At 46.2% G+C, this 24,373-nt stretch overlaps 1 protein-coding gene across 1 annotated transcript in view; it reads right to left on the reverse strand.

Annotated features, from left to right (window-relative positions):
- Positions 1-278: 278 nt before the first annotated feature.
- The window catches only part of GALNT17 (polypeptide N-acetylgalactosaminyltransferase 17), a 428,403-nt gene continuing 404,308 nt past the window's right edge, over positions 279-24,373 (reverse strand). Inside the window, exons 9-11 of the mRNA XM_069570961.1 lie at positions 15,982-16,077; positions 2,343-2,510; positions 279-1,771 (exon numbers count right to left, since the gene is read on the reverse strand). Coding sequence (XP_069427062.1) covers positions 1,643-1,771; positions 2,343-2,510; positions 15,982-16,077 — 393 coding nt within the window. The 3' untranslated portion in view covers positions 279-1,642. The remainder of the gene's footprint in view (positions 1,772-2,342; positions 2,511-15,981; positions 16,078-24,373) is intronic.

Consider the following 24,373-nt stretch of genomic DNA (forward strand, 5'->3'; position numbering starts at 1 on the left):
CCACGACCCAGGGATGGAACCCATGTTTCCTTCATTGGCTGAGCCACCAGAGAACCCCATGATAGCTAGTGGGAAGCTGGTATGTAACACAGGAGCTCAGCTCCGTGCTCTGTGATGACCTAGGAGGGTGGGATTGGTGGGAGGTGGGGGGGGGGAGGCTCAAGAGGGAGGGAATGTGTGTATACTTATGGCTAATTCACGTTGTTGCACAGCAGAAACTAACATAACATTGTGAAGCAATTATCCTCCAATTAAAAATAAAAAAGAGCGAACCAGGCTGAGATGGGAATTGCTCACATGTATTTATTTCACAAGTGGGGGGGAACTTTCACCAGTAAAATGCCACCAAATGAGACACTGTGAACCCCAAACTGGGCAGGGACAGAGTTTGGTTCTGGGCCGGGCTTGTCTGGACAGCATGAGGGAGACAGATGGGAACCGGCGGAAGGGCAGCCTTCCATCTGGGGCGGCACACCGGGCAAGGCCCAGCCACATCCTCCCGGCCAATGACCGTGGCCACCCCTCCCCCACCTCCGGCAAGCTTCTTCGCATCCTTGATCTGATCCGGGTGGGCAATAAAGCGACAAGTCCAGGGCCACACCTCTACGCCTGTTCTACCATGCACTCAGAGGCACACACCCGGACACACACACGCACACACATGCACGCTCTAACGCGCCCCACCACGCACACACCCTCATACGCATGCACACGCGTCCATATATTAACTCTGATTTATAAGTGCACCCTAACCAGAGGGCAATCGGAAAAATATGATTACTCTTCTGCGAGGACTCGGCTGCCTTCTCCCGCCAGCCAGCAGAGTGCGGGGAGACAAGAGATGAGCACCCTCCAGGGTCTTGGCCCCCCGTGCCGTGCTGATGGCAGTCCTTAAGTTCCAGGTGGAGGCTGTTTGCCGCCCCCGCGGCGGCAGTTCACGGCGTGTCTGGGGGATGCTCAGTCCCTGGGGAGGCAGGGCAGAACAGCCCGTTCCAGCTGGGGCCCCTCACAACCGAGGCCGGCCGTGTGCTCTCTGGCTCCCTCTTGAGGACACAGGCGGAAGAGCTGGCACATAGGCACCTTGGTGCCCAGGTGACCAGGGACGCATCCTCCCAGGTCATCTCAGGGGTGAGAGTCCAGCGAAGTCCAAGGCCACCGGCTGGAAAGGTTTGGGGTGGTGATCTTGGGCTGTAAATGGGCATCTGGACAGAGGCAACCTGGGGGAAACTGAGTCCCAGGGCCTTGCTGCCTTCTTGGAGGAGGAGGAGAGAGGATGTGGCCCAGCCCCCTCCCCTTTGTTGAAGGGAGATGAGAAAAAGGAGGGGCCTCTGCCAGTCCCGTCCTGACGGCGGGTGGGAAGATGCCCAAGAGGAGATGTGATGTGTCGCTCCTTGGTACCAGATCCACATCTGGGCTGCAGAAGACTCGGCTTCTGGATTCCCAGAGAAGGGTCAGGGGCCTTTCCCAGGGTGCATGAGCCTCGGAAAGCTGGATGCCTGATGAAGACGCAGAGTCTCCACCGGGGGCCCTGGGCTGCCCTGGAGAAGCCCCACTGAGCACCCCCCGGTGTCTCGCTGTTTCTCTCCCGGTGTGGCTGGTCCAGAGCATGGCAGGCCCTGTCCCGGGGGCCCGGCTCCCCAGACTACTTGATGGAGTTCTTGATCGTCCACCTCTGCCCCGTGCAGCTGCGGAGCGTGAGGTCAATGCCCGCCAGGCCTCGGTTCTCCACCTCCAGGCAGCGCCCCGTGCCTCTGTTCATGATGGCGCCGTTCTGGGAGGATGCCAGGGTGAGAGGAGAGAGACAGACAGACAGGGAGACAGAGAGACAGCGATGGAGAGACAGACAGGGCCAGAGAAAGATGGATGACAGAGACAGAGAGAGACAGAGAGAAGGACAGAGAGACAGAGAGGTAGAGAGGCAGAAATAGAGAAAGATACAGAGGATGAGAGAGCCGTGATGGAGAGATAGAGACAGGACCACAGAAAGACAGCAGAGACAGAGAGACAGAGATTAGGGCAGACAGAGAAAGAGAGAGACAGAGAGACAGAGAAAGATACAGAGAATGAGAAAGAGAGAGACAGAGATAGAGAGAGACACACAGAGACAGGGAGAGCCAGAGACAGGGAAAGGAGGGGGGAAGTGGGTAGAGAGAAAGAATTACCATAGTGCCTGGCACTAAGAGGGAAAGGCCCCTGGGGTCCCCCTGACAGGCTTTGAGTCTAGCGCCTGGCCTCAAGCTGGGAGACCTTGGGTTGCACTTTGTTGCTGCCCTTCCAGGGGAAGCCTGTGCCATCCTCACCTGCTCTGGACTGCCTGCCCAGCCTGTCCGTGGAGGGCTCACCTGGATGAAGTTCCAGCGCTTGTACAGGCTGCTCTTGACCTTGTCGCAGTCCAGGAGCTGGGGCAGCCGACTCTTGGCGTTGTCCACCAGGCAGCGGGTGTCAGGGAGGAGCGTGGTGGTCCCCAGGGCGCCCAAGTGCAGGAAGCCCTCCTTGGTGTAGCGAGCCAGCTGGGGAGAAAGCAGAGCAGCAGAGTCGAGGGAAGCAGAGGTGAGACCACGAGGGGACATGGGTGCCCCACGACTGTCCGGGCTGCAGTCCCGGCCACCGTCTCAGGCCTGGCACTGCCCCCGACCCTGCCCCAACCCCACTCATAAGAGCGCCCCACCCAGGAGGCCCTTGGCTTGCGAAGCCTGGACACAGATTCCCCGGGCCCCTCTCTGACTTCTTCCTGAGCATATCCATGGTCAGTGTTTCAGGAGTCTGGCCTTCTGTTCAACCACACGGGGAGCAGGAATAAATGAAAAAGCGGGATATTCGAATCCTAATGTTGGCTCTGCTTACAGCTGGCTGGGCCAACCTGAACAAGTCACTTGACCTCTCTGAGCCTCCATTTCCTCCTCATTTGTTAACTGGGATCAATTAAATCTACCCTGCTGAAAAAGGGCCCAAAGAGGCAGCTCACTGAAGAAGAAACAGGCATGTTAAAAAGCATTCAACATGTTAGGTGTTAAAATAAATAAAAATCAAAACAATGAGACACCATATTAAAAAAAGAGAGATTATCTGTATTTTGTCAAGGTGAGCCTAAGATGGGCTGGAGGGAGGGTAAATGACTACCACCTTTCGAAAAGGAATTTCAAAATATGAACTCTGCACTTTTAAAATGTTTCTCTCCTTTGATCCAATCAATTTACTTTTAAAAATCTTGGGAATTCCCTGCAAGTCCAGTAGTTAGGACTTGGTGCTTTCATTGATGAGGGCCCAGGTTCAATCCCTGGTTGGGGAACTAAGATCCTGTAACTCTGTGGCACAGCCAAAAAAAAAAACAACAACCAAACAAACAAAAAAGACCTTCCAACTATCCCAAGAAAATAATTATAACTGTGAACAAAAGTTTATGTAGGGAGGGTAGGGGAGGAGGAGGACCTGGGTAAAGGCAGTCAAGGAGTACAAACTTCCACCTATGAGATACGTAAGTACTAGGGATGTAATGTACACCATGATAAATATAATTAACTGCTGTATATTACATATGAAAGTTAAAACAGTAAATCCTGAGTTCTCATCACAAGAAAAAAAATTTTCTTTTTCCATTTCTTTAATTTTGTATCCCTGTGAGTTGATGGATGCTCACTAAGCTTACTCTGATGATCCTTTCAAGATGTAAGTCAAATCATCATGCTGTACACCTTAAACTTATACAGTGCTGTATGCCAGTTACATCGGTAAAGCTTGAAGAAAAAATTTACATACAGGGTATTTTGCATGCTCAGTCATGTTTGACTGTTTGTGACCCCAAGGACTGTAGCAAGCTCCTCTGTCTATGGAATTTTCCTGGCAAGAATACTGGAACGGGTTGATGTTTCCTCCTCCAGGGGATTTACTGCAATGTTATTTCTAACGATGAAAAGGCAGAAATACCCTAAATGTGCAGTCCAGTGTTGGGCTTTGCCCTGTGCTCCACATACTGTAACAAATGGTAGGTAGCATGGGGTGGATTGCCAAAGTGGCCACATCTTTCTGGACGACATGACTTTGCTGGAATTTCTATTAAGAAGTGGAGTCTCTCTCCTCATCCTGGAATACTGGTTGGCCTTGTGACTTGCCTTGCTTTGACCAACAGAAAGTAGCAGAAAGGAGGACGTGTTTGTTCCTGGTATACAGCTTGCAAATTTCCACCCTCCTGGAACCCTACTGCCACCGTGGCAGTAAGCCCAGGCTGGCCTGCTAGAGGATGATAGACGTGGTTCAACCAACCAGCCAGTCAACCATCAGACGAACAGACGAGGTCATCATGGATCAGACAGCGTTCAGCCAGTCTGCTAGCTGATGGGAGACACATGAAGTGAATCCAACCCAAAGCATCTGAGCCTGGTCCAGATCACTGCTCACCTGATCTTTAGACTCATAAGCACTAATACATGTATACTGTTTTATGCCACTAAGGTTTGGGGGTAGTTATTACACAGCAGTAGCTCTCTGATACACAGATAATGTCGCCTGCCAACCCTTTGCACAACTAATTGTGAGTCCATACTAGTTTGGTGTCTTGGCCCCTCTTGCCTGCTCATGTTGTTTAAATCTCTGTATTCTAATTTTTGAACAAAGACATTCACCTGCTTTTCACATTCCTTTGGGGGCAGGGACTGTGTCTAATTTATTTCATTCCTTCCTAGGAGACAATCACAGACCAAGGGCTCCCGACATGTTTGTGAATGAGCATACGACAAACGGGATGAATATCAACATTTACAAAATGCAGCCACGGCTATTTCCTGAAGCTCCACAAACATGTCCTCTGTGTGCCCAGCCTAGGGACAGGCAGTGGAGATACAAGGATGAGGCTGTGTTCCCACTGAGATGATTCCAGTGCAGGCTGGCGAGATGCAAGCGCAACCTTCATGCTTGTTCTCACGATCCTACGAGGGGCTGAAGCTGCAGTGACAATCATCAATAAACAAGAGATCCCTAATCTATTACAAAATAATATTACCAGCCAGCATGTGTTGGTGGCATCCTTGGCCCCAGAGAAGAAACAAGGTAATTTCTACAACAACCTATGGGTTAGGTGCTACTACCCTTCCTGTTTCAAAGGAGAGGAAACAAGCCTGAAGACATCTGGTCAACCTTCCTGGGCTCTGGCTTCTATCCTTGGGTTCCCAGAGACCCAGTGGTTGGCAGCCCTGGCCCAGGAGCTGAGCAGCGGAGGGACCTCCTCTCAGATTGATCCTGGGCTTCTGAGATCCTGGGCATTTCTGGCCAGAAATGGAGCAGAAAAACAGCCCTGCCCAGGACACATATGCCTTTTCTCCAGGGGATAAGATCCTCTGTAGGGTATTTCTCTTCCAGTGAAAACTGCTCAGAAACCCTCTGCTCTGATCCCCAAAGGGAATCTTCCTAATCTCCTCAGAAACAAGTGATAGGGAGTTTATTAAATGCCCATGAGAGAGAGAGAGAGAGAGATGTGGTTAACATGTGTTTTAAATCCAAATTAGTTTCAAATCAGAGTAATTGTTACAGGCAAAATGGTTAAAAAAAAAAATCAGAAGCCCTCCCCCATCCCTCCTTTGACAATGTCTCTCTGAATATATTCAGATTCACCAAATGCAAAGTGATGAATGACAGCAAGCTGCCTTTATGTTCAGGGGAAAGATATACACAGCTGCTTATTGAAATTATGAATCAATCTATTATCCAGCAGGCACACAAGCAGCACTAAGAACATTAATTAACTGAGCGTATCTGTGACCCAGATGTTTAAAGAGTGAAGCTAAATGCCACTGGGATTAGAAGCTCTCCTTTCTGAGGTCTTTCAGGCCATGAAAACAGGGAGACCCAGACTTCTAAGACCTGTAAAGGCCAGCCCCCAGCCCCCAGCCAGGTGGGCAGGGCAGGAGAGGAGGGTACTGCAGGATTTCCGTTCTAGGGGAGGGCGGTTTCTCACACCAGGGAATGGATGCTTGGTTTGTTTCCACTTTGGGGCTACATTACACCACTACAAACAGTCATGTATAAGTTTTGGTGTGAACATCAGTTCTCTTGGTTATACAGGTTTTCTCTCTTGCTCTTTTATTTATTTATTTATTTATTTTTGCCCACTCTATACATGGGATCTTAGTTCCCTGGGTTGGATCTTAGTTCCCCAACCAGGGATTGAACCCTTGCCCCCTGCATTGAAGTCTCAACCACCAGACCATCAGGGAAGTCCCCTCTCGGGTGTACAGTTGACTATTGAACAACACAGGTTTGAACTACACAGGTCCACTTATATGTGGATGTTTTCAAGAAATATGTATAATATGATTGGTTGGTTCAATCTGCAGGTTTGGAACCACAGGTAAGAAGGGCCAGCTTCTTAGGCATTTCCTCCTAAGATCCCAGCTGATTGTGGGACCTGAACTGCTGAAGCAGGCTTGTGACTGGTCCTCTTCCCTCCAGCCCTTCCCCATTTCCATCTGTCCTCGCTGATCCTGCACATTCAAATCCTACCATTCTCTGCCTCCACCTGCAGCGGCTCCCACTGCCACTGTATTTACGAATACACTTTCTCAACAATGATCTTTTGCTATAGGTTCCCCAACTCATCTTTTCAGTTTTAACTCTTGGTTTCTTGGCTTAGTCTGACAGACGACTTGAAGATTCTCAAAAACAGCCACTAGTCTTTCCTGTATACACGGGACATCTCTGGTGGTCCAGTGGTTAAGAATCTGCCTGCCCATACAGGGGACACAGGTTCGATCCCTGGGCTGGGGAGATTCCACATGCTGAACAGCATCTAAGTCCGTGTGCCACAACTACTGACCCCACGCTCTAGAACCTGCAAGCTGCAACTACTGAAGTCCGCTCACTCTAGAGCCCTCGCTTCCCATCAAGAGAGGCCTGTGCGCTGCAACTAAAGAATAGCTTGCCGCAGCTAGAGAAAGCCTGTGCAGAGCAAGGAAGACCGGACAACCAAAAATGAATAAAATTATTTTTAAAAACTCTTATTTTGAAACCTAATCCCCCCAATTATACCTACTCCTACCCCATCTCCCTTCCTTCCACAAAGCCACCCCATCATGTGATCTATTTCAATTTATATATTTCTATGTTCTATTAATGTGTCTTTCCCTGTTAGAGATTTTTGTCTTTTTTTTTCAGCACCGCAGCATTCTACTCATTTTTACATACCATAAGGACCAAGAAAAGTATCTTGCAAAAAGCAAATGCTCTATAAATGTCTTTTGAATTGAATAGGATTATTTTAGATTTGGCTGCTGGGCCCATGAGGAGAAATAAATGTCATTATCCACAACCCTAATGCATTAGGAAAAAAAAACAACCCTTTGAGCTCAAATACAATTAATTCTCATTTAGGAGAAAAAGGAATTTTCTATTTGAAATGATTGAAGAGGTGCATAAAACTATTAACCCACATTTAACAGCCTTGAGGGAAAACTAAAATATGCAGGTTATAGCCAAATAAACAAAAGCCAGCCAAATAATTGTGGAATGACTTTGGAACACAGCAAAACCTATCGGATTGTCAATAAACACATGGCTTGCAATTGCTTTCATATTAAGGGTCTCTCTCATCATTTCAAAATCAGGCCTAGTCAGGGCAGAAAACCATTGGTAACTGAAAAATGCAGTTTATCTAGCTTCTACCCAGGAGACAGAGAGATAGGTTCCATTGATTGAGAACTGCTCTGGGGTGAATTTATTTGTTTGTTGTGTGGCTGAAGCCATGAGAGTGGTTTCTGGGGACTATGAGGACACGTGTACATTTTTACAAACAAACAGACTTTCTTCATCACTGTCCAGGGCATGCCAGAACTCAATTCAATGCAGAAAAAAAAAAATTTCAACTGTATCAGAGTGTATGCATGGTGGCTGCCTAGGACTGGGGTGGAGAAAAGGAGCAGGAGGAATCTTTAGGGACGACAATGGAAATGCAGATGTACACACTAACATACGTAAAACAGATAGCCAGTGGGAATTTGCTGTATGACTCAGGGAACTCAAACTGGGGCTGTGTGACAACCTAGAGAAAAGGTGGGATGGAGTGGGAGGTGCGAAGGAGGCTCACGAGGGAGGGGACATATGTATACCTATGGCTGATCAATGTTGATGTATGGCAGAAACCGACACAATATTGTAATTGCCCTTCAATTAAAAATAAATTAAGAAAAAAATGGAAATGCAACAGAAACTTTCTGTATTTTGATTAAGCAAGGGATTTCATAGGTGCATGCTCCTGCCAGAACTCAGCCAATTGTACACTTTAAGCAATGCAATTTACTGTACCAACCTTAAACTTCAACAAAGTTGACTGCAAAGTCTATCTGGGGATTTCCCTGGTGGTACATTGGGTAGGAATTCACCTGCCAATGCAGGGGACATGGGTCTGATCCCTGTTCCGGGAAGATGCCACATGCCGTGGGGGCAATAAGCCATGAAGCCTGGGTGCCCTACAGCCTGTGCTGCGCAACAAGAGAAGCCACGGCAATGAGAGGCCTGTACCTGCAACCAGACAGTAGTCCTTGCTCGCCGCAACTAGAGAAAGCTTGTATGCAGCGATGAAGACACAGCACAACAACGGCACAATACATAAATAATCACTATTTTAAAAAAATTGATCTGGGAGCTTAAAGGCATACTGTAGAATTCGATATGTTTCCTGTAAAGAGGGTCAGATCCTAGTGGGGTGGTGGTCCCCAAGGCCTCTCTCCTCACCATTATGACTGATCATGCTGGATTTTTATTTTTGGCTGGGTCTTCACTGCAGGCTTCTCTAGCTGTGCTGTGAGGTCTTAGCTGCTCTGCGGCATGTGGGATCTGAGTTCCCCGATCAGGGATAGAACCCACATCTCCTGCCCTGGAAGGCGGAGTCTTAACCACTGGACCACTGGGTCACCAGGGAAGGCCCGTTGTGCTGGATTAAAGCGCAGTATTTCCAGACAATGCGCTTGCTACTTGAAATGAATGCAGACACACCTGCCTTTCTAGGGTCCAGCACTCTGGCTCCATCACCCACCAAACACGGAGCTGCACTAGGGTCTGTCCCAGGACCCCTACCCCGCTGTCCCCTGGGACACGGCCGGAGCCCCACTGGCCTCTGCAGCTCTGCCCTCAGCACCTAGCTGGAATGTTCAGAACTGTCTGAACTGAACAGTCAGGGAATGAGGCTATTTGAACAGTTGGCACTTGCTTTGCTGCGTGTCATGGTGCTAAGGACACAGAGCCCTTTTCTCCAGGTGGTTTCACCTTCCCTCCTTGTCATCCTTCAGAAGTAGCGATATTTTCTTACTAATTCAGTGATAGGAGAACCACCTTAACAAATCAACATATTTCCTTGGGGGGAAAAAACGCTGAAAACAAGCCTCAGAAATAATAATGGTTGTTTGAAGGTGGTAGAATTATAGATGATTTAAATTTTTCTTTTTCAAACTCACCAATTAGGTGTTGCACATTTAGGAAACAAGAAAAAGATAAGGAGTGACTCACTTTGAACTGAAAAGCTCTGGGTGAGGCAGGAAGGCTCAGCTGCTAATGTGGCCACCATCCTAGTGTCCTGAGTTCCTTATTCCAAGCCTAATAGTAACACAAAAACCTGCCTGGAACTTCCCTGGTGGAACAGTGGCTAATACTTGTGCTTTCAACTCAGGGGGCACAGGTTCGACCCCTGGTTTGGGAACTAGGATCCTGCATGCTGCACATTGCAGCCAAAAACAAACAAAAACCCACCTGGATCACTTTTGGTGTTTGGAGGAAGATCAATTCAACTTCTAAGGAGAGGTAAAACTTTTAGCCAAGAATCTCCACTGGAAAACAACTTAGGACTGTAACTTTGATTTTCTGGAAAGAAGAGCTCATCAACCCCTTCTGGCAAGAAAGGAAATGTACAGGAATTCCTCCTTAACCTGGAGGCCCCCTTAAGCAAAACCAAATACACGTGCCTTTAGTTCTCCATGCCATCCAAGACGTCAGGCACTTGTTCTCTGTATGTGGTCTGCGAGATCCACTTTTCAGGGGTGATTAGAAAGCGAGAACCAGGGACTGGAAATGGAAAAGCAAAACAGATGGCAGACAAAAAGGCTGGGTTCCCCCACCAAATCTCAGAGAGCAGAAGGGAAGTAACTCTGCTCTTCTCCCGGGTCTGCAGAGAGGGTGGGCGTGAGGGATGCTCACGAGTACTGGATGAAGGGACAGCCCAGGAGGCAAGAGCTCAGAGCCCTGACATAAAAAACCCAGAAATGTTTTGAATATTTTGAGAGAAGATGAGTTAGAAGAACAACAACAACAAAAAGAGAATCTGCAGCGAGGCATCACGGATTTATAGTGTTGCTCTGGAATGCAAGGGGAGGTTTTTTTGGTTTTTAATATTGCAGGTGTGTGCATGCTCAGCTGTTTCAGTCGTGTCCAACTCTTTGCAACTCCATGGACTGTAGCCCTCCGGGCTTCTCTGTCCATGGGATTTTCTAGGCAAGAATACTGGAGTGGGTTGCTATTTCCTCCTCCAGGGGATCTTTCCAACCCAGGGATTGAACCCGAGTCTCCTGCATTGCAGTGGATTCTTTGCCACTGAGCCATCAAGGGAGCCCAAAATATTGCATAAGAGACAGGCAGTGGCAACACAGCAGCACAGAAGCTCCAGGATGTCCCGCTCCAGCGTGTCCTGATTCAGGGTGTCCCACTCCAGCGTGTCCCGCTCCAGGGTGTCCCGCTCCAGGGTGTCCCGCTCCAGGGTGTCCCTGGTGTGGTCCTCCTGCTTTCTGTGATCTCTTTTGCGTGTGTGTAGGTTTCCCAGACATAAACAAATACCTGCCCTTGCTCCTCCAACACTGGTTTCCCTCAAGAGCTAAGGTTTCCCTGCTTTGTAGCGGTTTCCAGGAGTTGAGGGATCGTAGGGTTTGCTTCTTACAGAAGGTGAGAGGTTTGCTCCCAGAATCACGAGCCTGCTTGCCAGGGCAAAGCCACCTCGCCCTGGGGTGCAAACTCCAACATGCTCTCCGAGGATCTGTCCCCTGCACCCCACCACTTACACGACTTTATCTGGAAGCGGAGGCTGCTGGGTGTCATTAACTTTGGTGTTTTCCAAGTGCCTTCCACACACTAAGCCCTGTCACTCCATGGGGGCACTAGTGCCTTATTGGCAAAATGCATCATCGTGACAAGGTGTTTGAATGATGGATCGCTTAAACGATGAAGCCATCAGAGGAAGCCCAAGATCAGATTACATTTAATTACGGGATAAAGGAATTCTCATCTATCACTCTGCTGATGAATTAGCTGGGGGAGGGAATGTGTGCTTCTCAGAAAAGAGGGGAGAGGAAGACTAGTGCTGACAGGCGGACAAACAGGGGAGACCTGTGATGCCCTCCCTGGAGCTCACTGGGGAGCTCCTAAACAGAACTGGCTCCTCTCAGTTCCTCTCCAAAGGGCATACCTCATCTCCAGAAGGCCCCATTAGAGCTTGGAGCTCTTTCAGAGAGTGCTGTGTGGAGTCCCCAGGGCCCTGCACTTGGAACTCTTGCTGGCCATGCCCTGTCCATGGCGTGGCTGCTGGGCGCTGTGGTCCTTAGCTCAGGGAGGAGGAGACTGCACTGGAATCGGTGAGGCTGTGTGGATGGTACACGGGAACACTCCCAGCGAAGTTGATCTTCAACTTGGAGGTGGATAAAAGCACTTGGGGGCAGAGGAAGGGACAAACGAGGAGGGGCTTCAGGGAAGCGTTGGGGCGGTACAGAACTGCTCTTGATTGTGGTGGGGTTACTTGACCATATGCCTTGTCAACAACTTGCAAAACTGGGACCTCCCTACCTGTCCAGTGGCTAAGACTTTGCCTTCCAATGCAGAGGGGGTGGGTTCAATCCCTGGTTGGGGAGCTAAGATCCCATGTATCTTATGACCAAAAACCCAAAACTCAAAACAGAAGCAATATGGTAACAAATTCAATAAAGACTTTAAAAATGACCCACATTAAAAAAAAATTGCTTAAGACTGTTCTCTCCTGTGGCTTTCAAAGAAGCACAGTGGGGCAGTGCAAAAAGTCCTGTGAAATACTAAAAAGTATTGAAAATAAAACTTTAAAAGAAACTTGCAAAGCCACATTATAAAAAGAACGAATTAACCTTAAAATTAACCTTAAAAGTGAAACAACATTACATAAAAACTGAAATAGCATTATAAATTGAAACAAACAAACAAACCAGGCTGGTATACGAGGCATAGGGCTTCCCAGGTGGCACCAGTAATAAAGAACCTGCCTGCCAAGGCAGGAGACACAGGAGATGCAGGTTTGCCCCTTGGGTGGAGAAGATCCCCTGGAATAGAAAATGGCAACGTACTCCAGCATTCTTGCCTGGAAAATTCCATGGACAGAGGAGCTTGGTCATGGGGTCATGAAGAGTCAGCCACGACTGAACATAAGCACACACCAGGCATTAATCTATGTTATGTGGGCAAACAGGGACACGGGATCACTACCTTATAGCCTCGCCTATAACGGATGCTCAATAAATGGTGTTGATGGAAAAAGAAAGCATCTGGAGATGCCTGTGAATATGCAGATTCCCAGGGCCCCACCTTCAGTAGGTCTGGGGTTGGACTCAGGGATCAGCATTTGTAATGCCTGGTAGCTCCCTGTGGACCATGGCTGAGATGCTGGGTGGGGAGTCCTGCCCTTCATCCTGGCTCTCAATACTCTGTCCCTATTGGCTGCCCTGGAGCTTCCTGTTGGCGCTAGTGGTAAAGAATCCACCTGTCAATTCAGGAAATGTAATAGATGCAGGTTTGATCCCTGGTTTGGGAAGATCCCCTGGAGAAGGAAATGGCTACCCACTGCAGTATTCTTGCCTAGAAAATCCCATGGACAGAGGAGCCTGGTGAGCTACAGTTCCTGGGGTCACAAATAGTCAGACAGAGGACAGTCAGACAGAGCTGGGGGGAGGGTGGTCACTACCTGCATGACAGGTACAGGATTAGAGTCCTGCCCAAGGAATTCCCTGGTGGCTTAGATGGTAAAGCGTCTGTCTACAATGCGGGAGACCTGGGTTTGATTCCTGGGTTGGGAAGATCCCCTGGAGAAGGAAATGGCAATCCACTCCAGTACTCTTGCCTGGAAAATCCCATGGACAGAGGAGCCTGGTAGGCTACAGTCCATGGGGTCGCAAAGAATCGGACACGACTGAGCGACTTCACACACACACACAAACAATAAATGGGTTTATCGTCAACATTTTGTTCCCTGTCTCAAGCCAGCCACGGCACTGTCCAGAGAGCTGGCGTGGACTGCACAGTAGGGACCTCAGGCAGCAGCTCGGACACAAGGACTTGAGAGGAGCCCCAGAGCCATCGGAGGGGAATTAAAGGAACGATGCCCCGGGCCCAGTGCTGCTCATGCTGTGCTCTCTTCTTGATCTTTGCCTTCCAGAATGGGGAAGGTTGACAGGTTGACCAGGTAGACTGGAAGAGAGAGCAAGAAGGGGCTGGCAGAGGAGGACAATCCCACAGCCGATACCCTGGCAGGAAGACCTTGGCTGTTCCAGTGAAGTCACCCCACCACCCCCCACCCCACGCTAGACCTGGGCCCAAGATGGCAAAAGCTGGGGGAGGGGAGCCCTGGGTCTCCTTAGAGAAAACCTCCCACTCTAAATAGGATCAAGCTGACACCAAAGGCTGCTACTGTGCCCTTGACATCTATTTTTTCTATGCCTGTGATATAAAGTTTATTTAAAGATAAAAGAGCCAGTTTAAAGAAAAATACCTTTAAACAAAACACTGGCTCGGAAAAGAAACTGATGTTTGTCTGATGCAAAGTAGTAACCAGACCAGAGCAAGGCCGGTCACTAGCTCATGATTGAGCAGGCTCTTCTGAGAGGCCGAGAACCATTTCCATCTTGTTGACAAACACATGTTGAAGACAGGAAATTACCCTCCTCAGTGCCTATTTTATCTCTGTTTAATTGCTGTCTGATAATAAATTACAACACAGAGTCCATTAATTAAGCTAACAATGTCGAACACGCCTAGTTACAGGAGCTTTGATTCAGTTTGCCCATAGCACGTTACGAGGTGGTTTAAAAGCATGTCAGGACTCATGACTGGTGGGGAAACACTTAGAGCCTAGGGCGAGTGGGTTTGGGAAGAATAGGAGGAAAGCTTGATGAGCGAGGGGAGAGGCAGCCTGGCAGGTGGAGAGCAAGCAGTACCAAGGCTGCACTCTAATTCAGGACATGTGGTAGAACAGAAAAAAAAAAAAAGATTAGATTTGCTTTCACAAAATCAGCTAATGGAAAACCACCATGGCCCATGCGCACAGGTGTTCCTCCCAGAATTGGGGGGATTAAGGACGAGCCTGATTTGGTTTGCTGTCCCATCATCAACTAAGTGGCAGGAGCATCCATTTGGAAAAGTTCGTGAATGCAGAAGGGGTGGGTAAAAGATGAATTCTAGGTATTTTCTGCACTGGGCTATGAAGGCCAAAGCTCCTAGCAGGAGAGGAGAACTCGGTGACCAGTTCCTGTCTGGGCAGGGAGTAAGCAGGAAATTATCTTGAATTCAGTGGACTGGATTTGAATTTAAAGTGCCTGGGTTCTGGTCGGCTTTGCTCACAGGCATCTTCATGCCTCAGTTTCTCCACGCTGCCTGCTTGTCTCCTAGAGTGACCACAAGGAGCAAAGGACTCAGGATTCAATCTGCCTGGAATTACTTTCAGAGGACCAGTCACACAATGAAGGGAGTGGGGTCTGGATTATGAGAACTACCTGCGGTGACAGCAGAGGAAATACGGCTCGTCTCTTTCCAGATGCCAGCTTAACAGGAGAGCACAAGTGTCCAGAGCTGAGCAAACCCATGAGCCACGAATGCACATGAGAGGATGTGTGTACGCCTGATGTACGTGAACTTGCAGGTGAACGTGTGTGTTCAGAGAACATAAGAGAGATGATTGAGCTCACAGGGCATTGTGTCCACGGTCTTCCTTTCACAGACGAACAAAAGGAGAATATGAGTCTGGCTTAGAACCAACCACCTCGTGTGCCTCTGAAATTGAATATGTCTTCCCAGTTTGTGGTGTGCCTTTTATTACTCCTGGTTAACATAAAAGTGTTTTACATTTTCACGCATGTCAAGTCTACTGATGTCTTTGGATCTGTTTTCTCCCAGTGCCAGAGGACCTGCTAAGCTCTCCCGGTGCACACGTCCATGCACACACCCATGCACACGCACACCACGGGCTAACACAAAGCTGTCAAAGGAAATTCATTTACCAAGTTCTACTCTTACTGTGTTGGTCCATTGTTTTGCCCTCTTTGGTTATCTTTGCTGTCTCCTGAGAGACCGGAAGACTCGTGTGTTCTTTAAAATGTTACTGCCAGCACATCACTCCCTCCCAGTCAAGGCTCAGCACTGTACCAGTGCTTGCAGACTGGGCCATACTCACCACCAAACTGATGACAGTGGCTAAGACTCCACACTCCCAGTGCAGGGGGCCTGGGTTCGATCCCTGGTCAGGGAACTAGGTCCCACATACCACAGCTACAGATCCTGTGTGTGGCAAATAAGACCCAGTGCAACCGAATAGGTAAATAAACATGAAAGAAAAGCTTACGATGGCCTTTCGGAACAGACACACCAATCAGGTTCTCACGAGAGGAGCGGCTAACTCTTTCTTTGATGTAAGCAGGCTTGCTTTGTTACCAGTAAACATACGTACATGTGACATCTATTTGCCTATTAGCAAATGCTACCAAAATGTAAGCACAGTTTCCTTTCCGTAGGAGAGTGCCCCTTTATCCTCTTAATATCTGTGCTGATGCAGCCACCTGTGAATCTTCTCCCTTGTTCCTGTAGAGAAACCACCAGAAAGCCCCTCACCTGCTCAGAACAGTCAATAGCTACCAAAGGAGAAGACAAAAGAAGTTTCCAGAAGTCCTACGAATCCCTAGTAGGTGCAGTGAACTTAACTCCCTTCCTGGTCAGAGACAGGGCTCCTACCTGGGGTCCCCAGCCGTGGCACGGGTATAGTATTGCCGTGTGGTTCTCCATTGGCCCCTGGTCCAAGCAGACGTCTTTTGCCTTGTTGTTGCGAAGCTGCGGGAACAGGCCAAACAGGACCCGTCAGATCTCATCTGGTGAAGCGACTGCTCCCCACCCACCACTCCACCTCAACTTGGTTCTGACTTCTTAATGCAGACGCCATGAGACCTCCCCTCCACACCCCCACCCCCAAGAAAGGACCAAAGCTTGAATCTTAGAGGAGATCATTTAGCAAGAAAGACAGTCCTCCAGTGGGTGGTGTGGGCACTGACCCTCTGCCTGTGACCGCGTACCCCACCAAGCACATAATCCCTCATTCTCAGCATATGTGACATGTTAGCAAACATTATGGTGGTAATTTTGCAATACGTAAAGGCATCAAATTAACAAGTTGTACCATTTAAAGTGAAGTCGCTCAGTCGTGTCTGACTCTTTGCGACTTCATGAACTGTAGCCTACCAGGCTCCTCCATCTATGGGATTTTCCAGGCAAGAGTACTGGAGTGAGTTGCCATTTCCCTCTCCAGGGATCTTCCTGACCCAGGGATTGAAACCGGGTCTCCTGCATTGCGGGCAGACACTTTACCATCTGAACCAGACTTCCCTGTAGCTCAAACGGTAAAGAATCTGCTTCCCTTGCGGCTTCCTTTGTGTCTCACCTGGTGAAGAATCCGCCTGCAATGCCGGAGACCTGGGTTCGATGGGTTGGGATGATCCCCTGGAGAACGGACAGGCTACCCACTCCAGTATTCTGGCCGGCAGAATTCCATGGACAGAGAAGCCTGGGGGGCTACAGTTCGTGGGGTCGCACAGAGTCGGACTGGACTAAGCGACTAACACACACAGGGCCCAAGGGCTGTGAAAACGCAAGTCTCCCATTGGCTAGTTCATCTTGCACCTCCCGCCAGGTTCACTCAAGATGGCAACCTGGGGTGACCTGAGGTGGTTGCGACTGTTACTGTGGAGACTATACCACTTAAACTTATACAATATTAGCTTCCCTGGTGGTTCAGACAGTAAAGAATCTGCCTGCGGTGGGGAGACCCGAGCTGAATCCCTGGATGGGGAAGATCCCCTGGAGAAGGGAATGGCAACCCACTTCAGTATTCTTGCCTGGAGAATCCCATGGACAGAGGAGCCTGGTGGGCTACAGTTCATGGGGTCACAAAGGGTAAGGACACAACTGAGCGATTAACACTTCAAATGGCACCCCACTCCAGTGCTCTTGCCTGGAAAATCCCATGGACGGAGGAGCCTGGTGGGCTGCAGTCCATGGGGTCGCTAAGAGTCGGACACGACTGAGCGACTTCCCTTTCACTTTTCACTTTCATGCATTGGAGAAGGAAATGGCAACCCACTCCAGTGTTCTTGCCTGGGGAATCCCAGGGACGGGGGAGCCTGGTGGGCTGCCGTCTATGGGGTCGCACAGAGTCGGACACGACTGAAGCGACTTAGCAGCAGCATGTCAATTATAGGTCAACAAAGCTGGAGAGAGAGAAAGAAAAAGAACACCAGCTTGGGGAAAAAAATCAGTAGAGGAACATTTTTTTGTAGCCTACTGGTTTCAAGCCACAGGAAAGGCAGCTTCTGATAGCTGAATATCATCCCTTTTCCCCTGGAACCAATTCCTTGTCTTAAATACTTGTGTTTGAAATACCTAGGATGGATTCTCTTTTTCTTTCTTTTTGAAGAGAAGCATTCTTTTCAACCTAAGATTCCAAAAGTCCATAAAGAGGGGTATAGAGAGAAGTGTTGAATCAGACATTCCAAAGATGGTCCAAAGCAAGCAATCTTTAAAGAATGACAAAGCTAGCTTAGGAGACCACAGCTTAGCACCACAGCTTTAGTTCCTTTATATTAACTGATGCTTTAAGAAATGCGTGTTGCCAGTGCTTTCAGTGGTGCAAAGATTAATTATATGGAAAAACACAGACAACTTCTGAGTAAAAAAGTAATTCAGAAGAGTTAGATTTTTGAAAGTGATGAAATTTTAGCAATACTTTTACCCAGGCATTTTGCTTGTATTCTTCTCTTTCTTGTATATAGAAGAGCAATATGGTAGAAATGTCTAATGAAGTCTAACAATGTTTTAAAAATAAGTAAAAATTAGAGGTGATAAAATTAATTAAAAAATATTGTTTGGAGGACTGACAAAAGATATCCTATTTTTATAAATTTATACTAAATGGTAAGTTGGAAGGCTTCATGTTTGGCAATTATTTCCCTTTTTGAGAATTATTGGTTTATTTCCCCATTGAGATCTCAAGTGGTTTTATTATAGATTTGTAAGAGCTCTTTACATATTAAGAATATGAATGTTTTATGGCATATGTGTTCCATATAATGATATCACAATGCTAGTCTTTTGAATTTTTTCCTGATGTTTATGCAAACAAATCTATTGTGCAGTAACCTAATAAATGTTTCCTAAATCTGGTAAGGGGTTGGTATTGTGCTAAATTTAACAATCAAAGACTGAAAAAACCAAAAGAGTACCTGCTTTGAAGGATGGGCTGAAGAGAGAGACAGACGCAGGAAGAGGTAGTACAATAAGCGAATGATGCCAGGGCAGTGAAGAGATGCCCTCACCCCATCTGAGGCTTCAGAGACTAAGGGGAGGCGACTCCTGAGCTAAATGTTAAAAAGGATTAAGTGAAAGAGATGCTAATGATGTTTTATTTTTCACTCAGGGATGTCTACATGGATTTTTACTTTATATTATTATGCTGCACATGTTGGGTTTATGTAGATTTATGTGTGTTGTATTTCATATAAATAATGCTTAAAGAAAAAAAAAAAAGACGAGCAAAGTGAACTAGGGAGCAGAGGTTTTTCCAGATGAGCCAAGCACAGAATTTTGAGCAAGAGTTGGTGGCTTAATGTTTCTGTACACATCGAAGTGCTTGTGCATTGGGAAGGCAATATCTTACACATGTGAGTCAGGACATAACATATTTGCATATCTTTCTTTTTACTTTTTTTTTCTTTTTATTGAAGTATGTTGTTCAGTCTCTAAGTTGTGTCCAACTCTTTGCAACCCCATGAATTGCAGCACACCAGACTCCCCTGTCTTTTATTATCTCCCAGAGTTTGCTCGAACTCATGTCTACTGAGTCAGTGATGCCATCCAACCACCTCATCCTCTGTCGCCCCCTTCTCCTCTTGCCCTCAGTGTTTCCCAGCATCAAGGTCTTTTCTAATGAGCTGGCTCTTCGCATCAGGTGGCTACAGTATTGGAGCTTCAGCTTTTACTGAAATATGCGTGCATGCTCAGTTACTTCAGTCATTTCTGATTCTTTGGGACCCCATGGATTGTAGCCCATCAGGCTTCTCTGCCCATGGGATTCTCCAGGCAAGAATACTAGGGTGGTCTGCCATTTCCTTCTCCAGGGAATCTTCCCGAACTATGGATCGAACCATGTCTCTTAAGTCTCCTGCATTGGCAGGCAGGTTCTTTACCACTAGCGCCAACTGGGAAGCCTTACTGAAGCATAAATTAAAATGCCATTTTAGAGTCCATATTTCCAATGCAGGGGGCACTGGTGCCTTCCCTGGTAGGGGAACTAAGATCCCACATGCCATGGGGCACTGCCAAAAGAAGTTTAAAAAACCCTTTAAATTAGAATGTTTTTTAAAAAATAGAAGTTACCAAAATGTGACTAAGAACAGGATATATACAGTTTACAGGACTAGAAAGCTTTTTAAAAAGCCTCCAAACAGAGTTAAAACCTGAAGAAGGAGACTGGAGCATTAAAACCAGAAATATTCAGTGGTCTACAGAAAAACACTCACACAGAATCGCACATGAAAAACAAAAGGCAGCAAGTATGGCAAAACCAATACAATACTGTAAAGTAAAAAAAAAAAGTAAATAAAATAAAATCTGAAAAAAAGAAAGTACACACAGAGTAGGTGGTCAGGCAGGGTGTAGTGAAAAGAACCCACAGGAGTGTTAAATCAGAGTTGTCTAAATAATGCTAGATTTTGTTACCAGGCTGAATTTGACTCAGTTTGATTTCTTCCACTTAATACTGTCGTCCATCTGAAATATACTTCAGTAAATGGTGGGCTCAGCAACCACAGAAGGCGTCACAGAGGCCAGTGCCCTGACATGTTAACACTGATCATAGCTGGGAATTGGGATTTGAAATAAGTTTTGTTTTTATCTTTATATTTTCTGGATACTGAATGTATTGAATTTATGTCCGATGCAGGATACAGGATGCTTGGGGCTGGTGCATGGGGATGACCCAGAGAGATGTTATGGGGAGGGAGGTGGGAGGGGAGTTCATGTTTGAGAACGCATGTACACCTGTGGTGGATTCATGTCAATGTATGGCAAAACCAATACAGTATTGTAAAGTAAAATAAAGTCAAAATAAAAATTTAAAATTAAAAAAAAAAGATAGGAAAATTTGCAAAAACAAAAGCTTTCTCTCCTCCAAAAAAATCAGATTATGATCTCTATGTCACCTCTAAAGCCATTCCAACCATCAGCTCCAGAGATGTCACTTACACTCTGCTTCATGTGAAATCGTGCAGGGCACAGCCTGTGGAACGCTGCCCTAGCCTCCTAGCATTTTATCATTTTTATTGTTCTTCTTTTCATAACTATTTTTCTTCTAATCATAACATTATCATATAAACATTAGTGATAATTGAGAAAACGTGAGAAAACACCACATTAAAAACTGCCTGTCCCCTGTGTAGAAGTTTCCCCTCCCATACTCCTGTCTTACTTTTTTGTTGCTGTTTAGTCCCTTAAGTCATGTCCAAGTCTTTTGTGACCCCATGGACTGCAGCCCACCAGGCTCCTTTGTTCATGGGATTTCCTAGGCAAGAATACTGGAATGGGTTGCCATTTTGTTCTCTGGAGGATCTTCCCGGGCCAGGGATTGAACCCATGTCTTCTGCATTGCAGGTGGATTCTTTACTACTGATCTAAAATAGTGGCTAGTCTAATTTCATAATCCTGACTTTTTTCTCTTAAGGCTTATACTATCAATATTTTTCTTGCACCAAACTTCTGTATAGATCTTCTGAAATGCTGCAAAATACTGCAAACTACAATTTAACTAACCTTCAAGTTAAATTCAAATTTTCAATTGAGGAGACAAAACTCCCTGAGATGAACAATGTTACTTGCAAATCTTTGTCCTCATTTCAGATTATTTGCTTGGGATAAGAATGGAGAGGAAGTATGACTATCATTAAGCCTTTTAATACATGTAGGTCAAATTGCTTTTTAAAAAGCTTGTTTCAATTTGCACTCTCATCAGAGGATCTGTGGTTTTCATATTATCAAGACCTGGCTGGCAAAGCACCAACAGATATTCCAAAAATGAATCTTTGTTCTTTTGGTGTAAGACAAAAAGCTGCTGCTGCTGCTGCTAAATCGCTTCAGTTGTGTCCGACTCTGTGAGACCCCATAGACGACAGCCCACCAGGCTCCCCCATCCCTGGGATTCTCCAGGCAAGAACACTGGAGTGGGTTGCCATTTCCTTCTCCAATGCATGAAAGTGAAAAGCGAAAATGAAGTCGCTCAGTTGTGTCTGACTCCTAGAGACCCCACAGACTGCAGCCTACCAGGTTCCTCTGTCCATGGGATTTGCCAGGCAAGAGTATTGGAGTGGGTTGCCATTGCTTTCTCCGAAGACAAAAAGCTACCTCAGTGTATTTTATGTTATTTTTTACCCCGGTGTATTTTAAATTTTTTAAAAATTTCTTTGATTATGAAATAAATATAAAAATTTCACCCACTTGTATTTTCTCTTGTACTTTGTCTCTTTTTCTTTGGGGATGTTTTCTCATTTAAATAAAAAATTTCATTTAAAATCTATTTGTGGAGTTCATTATACATTAATGATATTATCCATTCATCTATCGTATTTATGATATACAGATTTCCACCTTGGCATATTATTTCTCCATTCAGTTGATATATAGGTTATTTTAATATTTATGAGCCCATATCAAATGTCATTTTCCTTTGCATTCTCTTCCATAGCTTTCACTCTTAGAAAGCCCTTCCCCTTTAACAGTTCAGATTCATATCTATTTCTGGATGGTTCCATTATGGCTTCTTTTCTTTCATTCAATGCTTACAGTCCATCTGAAATATACTTTGGGATTTGCTTTAAGAATCTAAATTGTTCTCTTTTCCAAAGAGCTGGGTGATTTACACAATTGTCTTATGAATAATCCTTTCACCGCCCACTGTTTTTCCATGTGATCTTTATGTTTGATCTTTGAAAACCAAAAACAAAAAGAAACATGTTTTTATTTTAAGGAAGACAAAGCAGTGTGCGCCTGTTAATAGCTAGCAGGATGTACCAGGTACTGTTCTAAGAAGTCTGTATATGGCGTCTTGTTTTTCATCTTCCCAACAACCCCAACCCAACAACCAGTAGGTACTTTCACACCCTCATTTTACAGATGAGGGGACAGACGCTAAAAGGAGCCACTTGGGCTTGAATCCAGCAGGCTGGCTCTAGAATCTTCGTGCATCCCCAACCACTACACTTGTGGGTGTGCATGCTCAGTTGCTCAAACTTATCCATCTCTTTACGACTCCATGGACTGTAGCTGACCAGGCTCCTCTGTCCGTGGGATTTTCCAGGAAAGAATACTGGAGTGGGTAGCCATTTCCTCCTCTAGAGGAGCTTCCCGACCCAGGAATCAAACCCACATCTCTCACAGCTCCTGCAATGGCAGGTGAACTCTTGACCACTGAGCCACCTGGGAAGCCCCATAAGAAGCAAGCTCCACATCCAGATTCCAGCTTGGAAGGAACACTTTGCCTGCACTTTGATGATTTAACCTGGGGCTGACTTAATTCCTCCGAAAGGTTTCTCCCATAAAATAGAAAAATGCACAACTGTAGAAAAAGGAAATGCTCTAAACCCATGAGGGTTTTCCCAGCCTCAGGACTTCCAGGGAGACCTGGGCAGAAACCCAGCTGCAGAGCTAGTGGGGCATCTCTGTTGGGTCCGGAGCACCCGGCTCCCTGAGCTCTGACCAGAGTCTGTGTCACCAACCCCTCATCCAAAAACACAGGGATACAGGGCAGATGCCCCGGGCTTACATACATGCACGTTGTCAGCAGTGGTGCTTACAATATTTAAAAAAAAAGGAGAAACAACACAAATGTCTATGTTTTCAAGCAAAACACAGCCATACACAAAAGGTACCATCTTATACAGCAGTTGATAAGGTTGCATAAAAAGGCTTAACCGCACAGGAAAATATTGTATCGTTAGTAACATTTCAAATTATGAGGCATTGTGGACAGCCTGATTTTAGTTTAAAATATATACATATATGTATTTTATACCATCTTATACAGCCATTAATAATGTTGTAGAAAAGTGCTTAAGGACACAGGAAAATATTCTCTATTATTAGTAACATTTCAAATTATAAGGCATTGTGGACAGTCTGATATTAGTTTAAAATATATATATTTTATATTATCTTATACAGCCATTAATAATGTTGCAGAAAAGTGCTTAAGGACACAGGAAAATATTCTCTATTCAAATTATAAGGCATTGTGGACAGTCTGGTTTTAGTTTAAAAAAAATCATATATATATATATATATATACACACACACACACACACACACCAATACAAACAGATGTGTATATAAAAAGTATATGTATAAACCTGGCAGGCTACAGTCCATGGGGTCGCAAAGAGTTGGACACATGTGCGCACGCACACACACACACACACATAAAAATAAATATTTTTAGGAAAAAGAAATATATACACACATGTAACAAATCAGACCATACATCCAAATGTACACATTATCTTTGGGATTAGAATGCTTAAGTCTAATCCTGGCTTCGTGATTTATAAGCTATGAGACTTTAGATAATTTAATGTCTCTAAGTCTCAGTGTTCTTATCAATAAGATGGAAATAACACTGCTACCTGATAAAGTGAGGATGATTGAACTCAAATGTGAAAGACACTTAGAACAGTAGGGCACATTTTAAGTGTGCACTGCTATTGTTGCTGTTTTCAAAATGCAGATTTATGCATCTGTACTATGAAAAAGGTCAATCTGTTTAATGTTCAGAAAACTGACATTGTCTCAGCATAGAAAATCTGAGAGGAGCATCTGTATCCTTTCTTTGGTGTACACGGCAGTGGGCCCTGGACAGACAGGTCTAGTCTCTGCCTCTCTTTACACCCAACTTGCCACTCAGCGTCTCAGCATGGGCCCCAGGGTACCCCACAATGCCCTAGACACAATTTATGGCCCACCCCACACCGCAGGCCGAGTGATGGCCCACGTCCCCATCATGACATTTATTACGTGTGTCTCACCAACAGTTGGC

This window comes from Ovis canadensis, chromosome 24 (genome assembly GCF_042477335.2).
Source record: "Ovis canadensis isolate MfBH-ARS-UI-01 breed Bighorn chromosome 24, ARS-UI_OviCan_v2, whole genome shotgun sequence".
NCBI classification, from domain to species: Eukaryota; Metazoa; Chordata; class Mammalia; order Artiodactyla; family Bovidae; genus Ovis; species Ovis canadensis.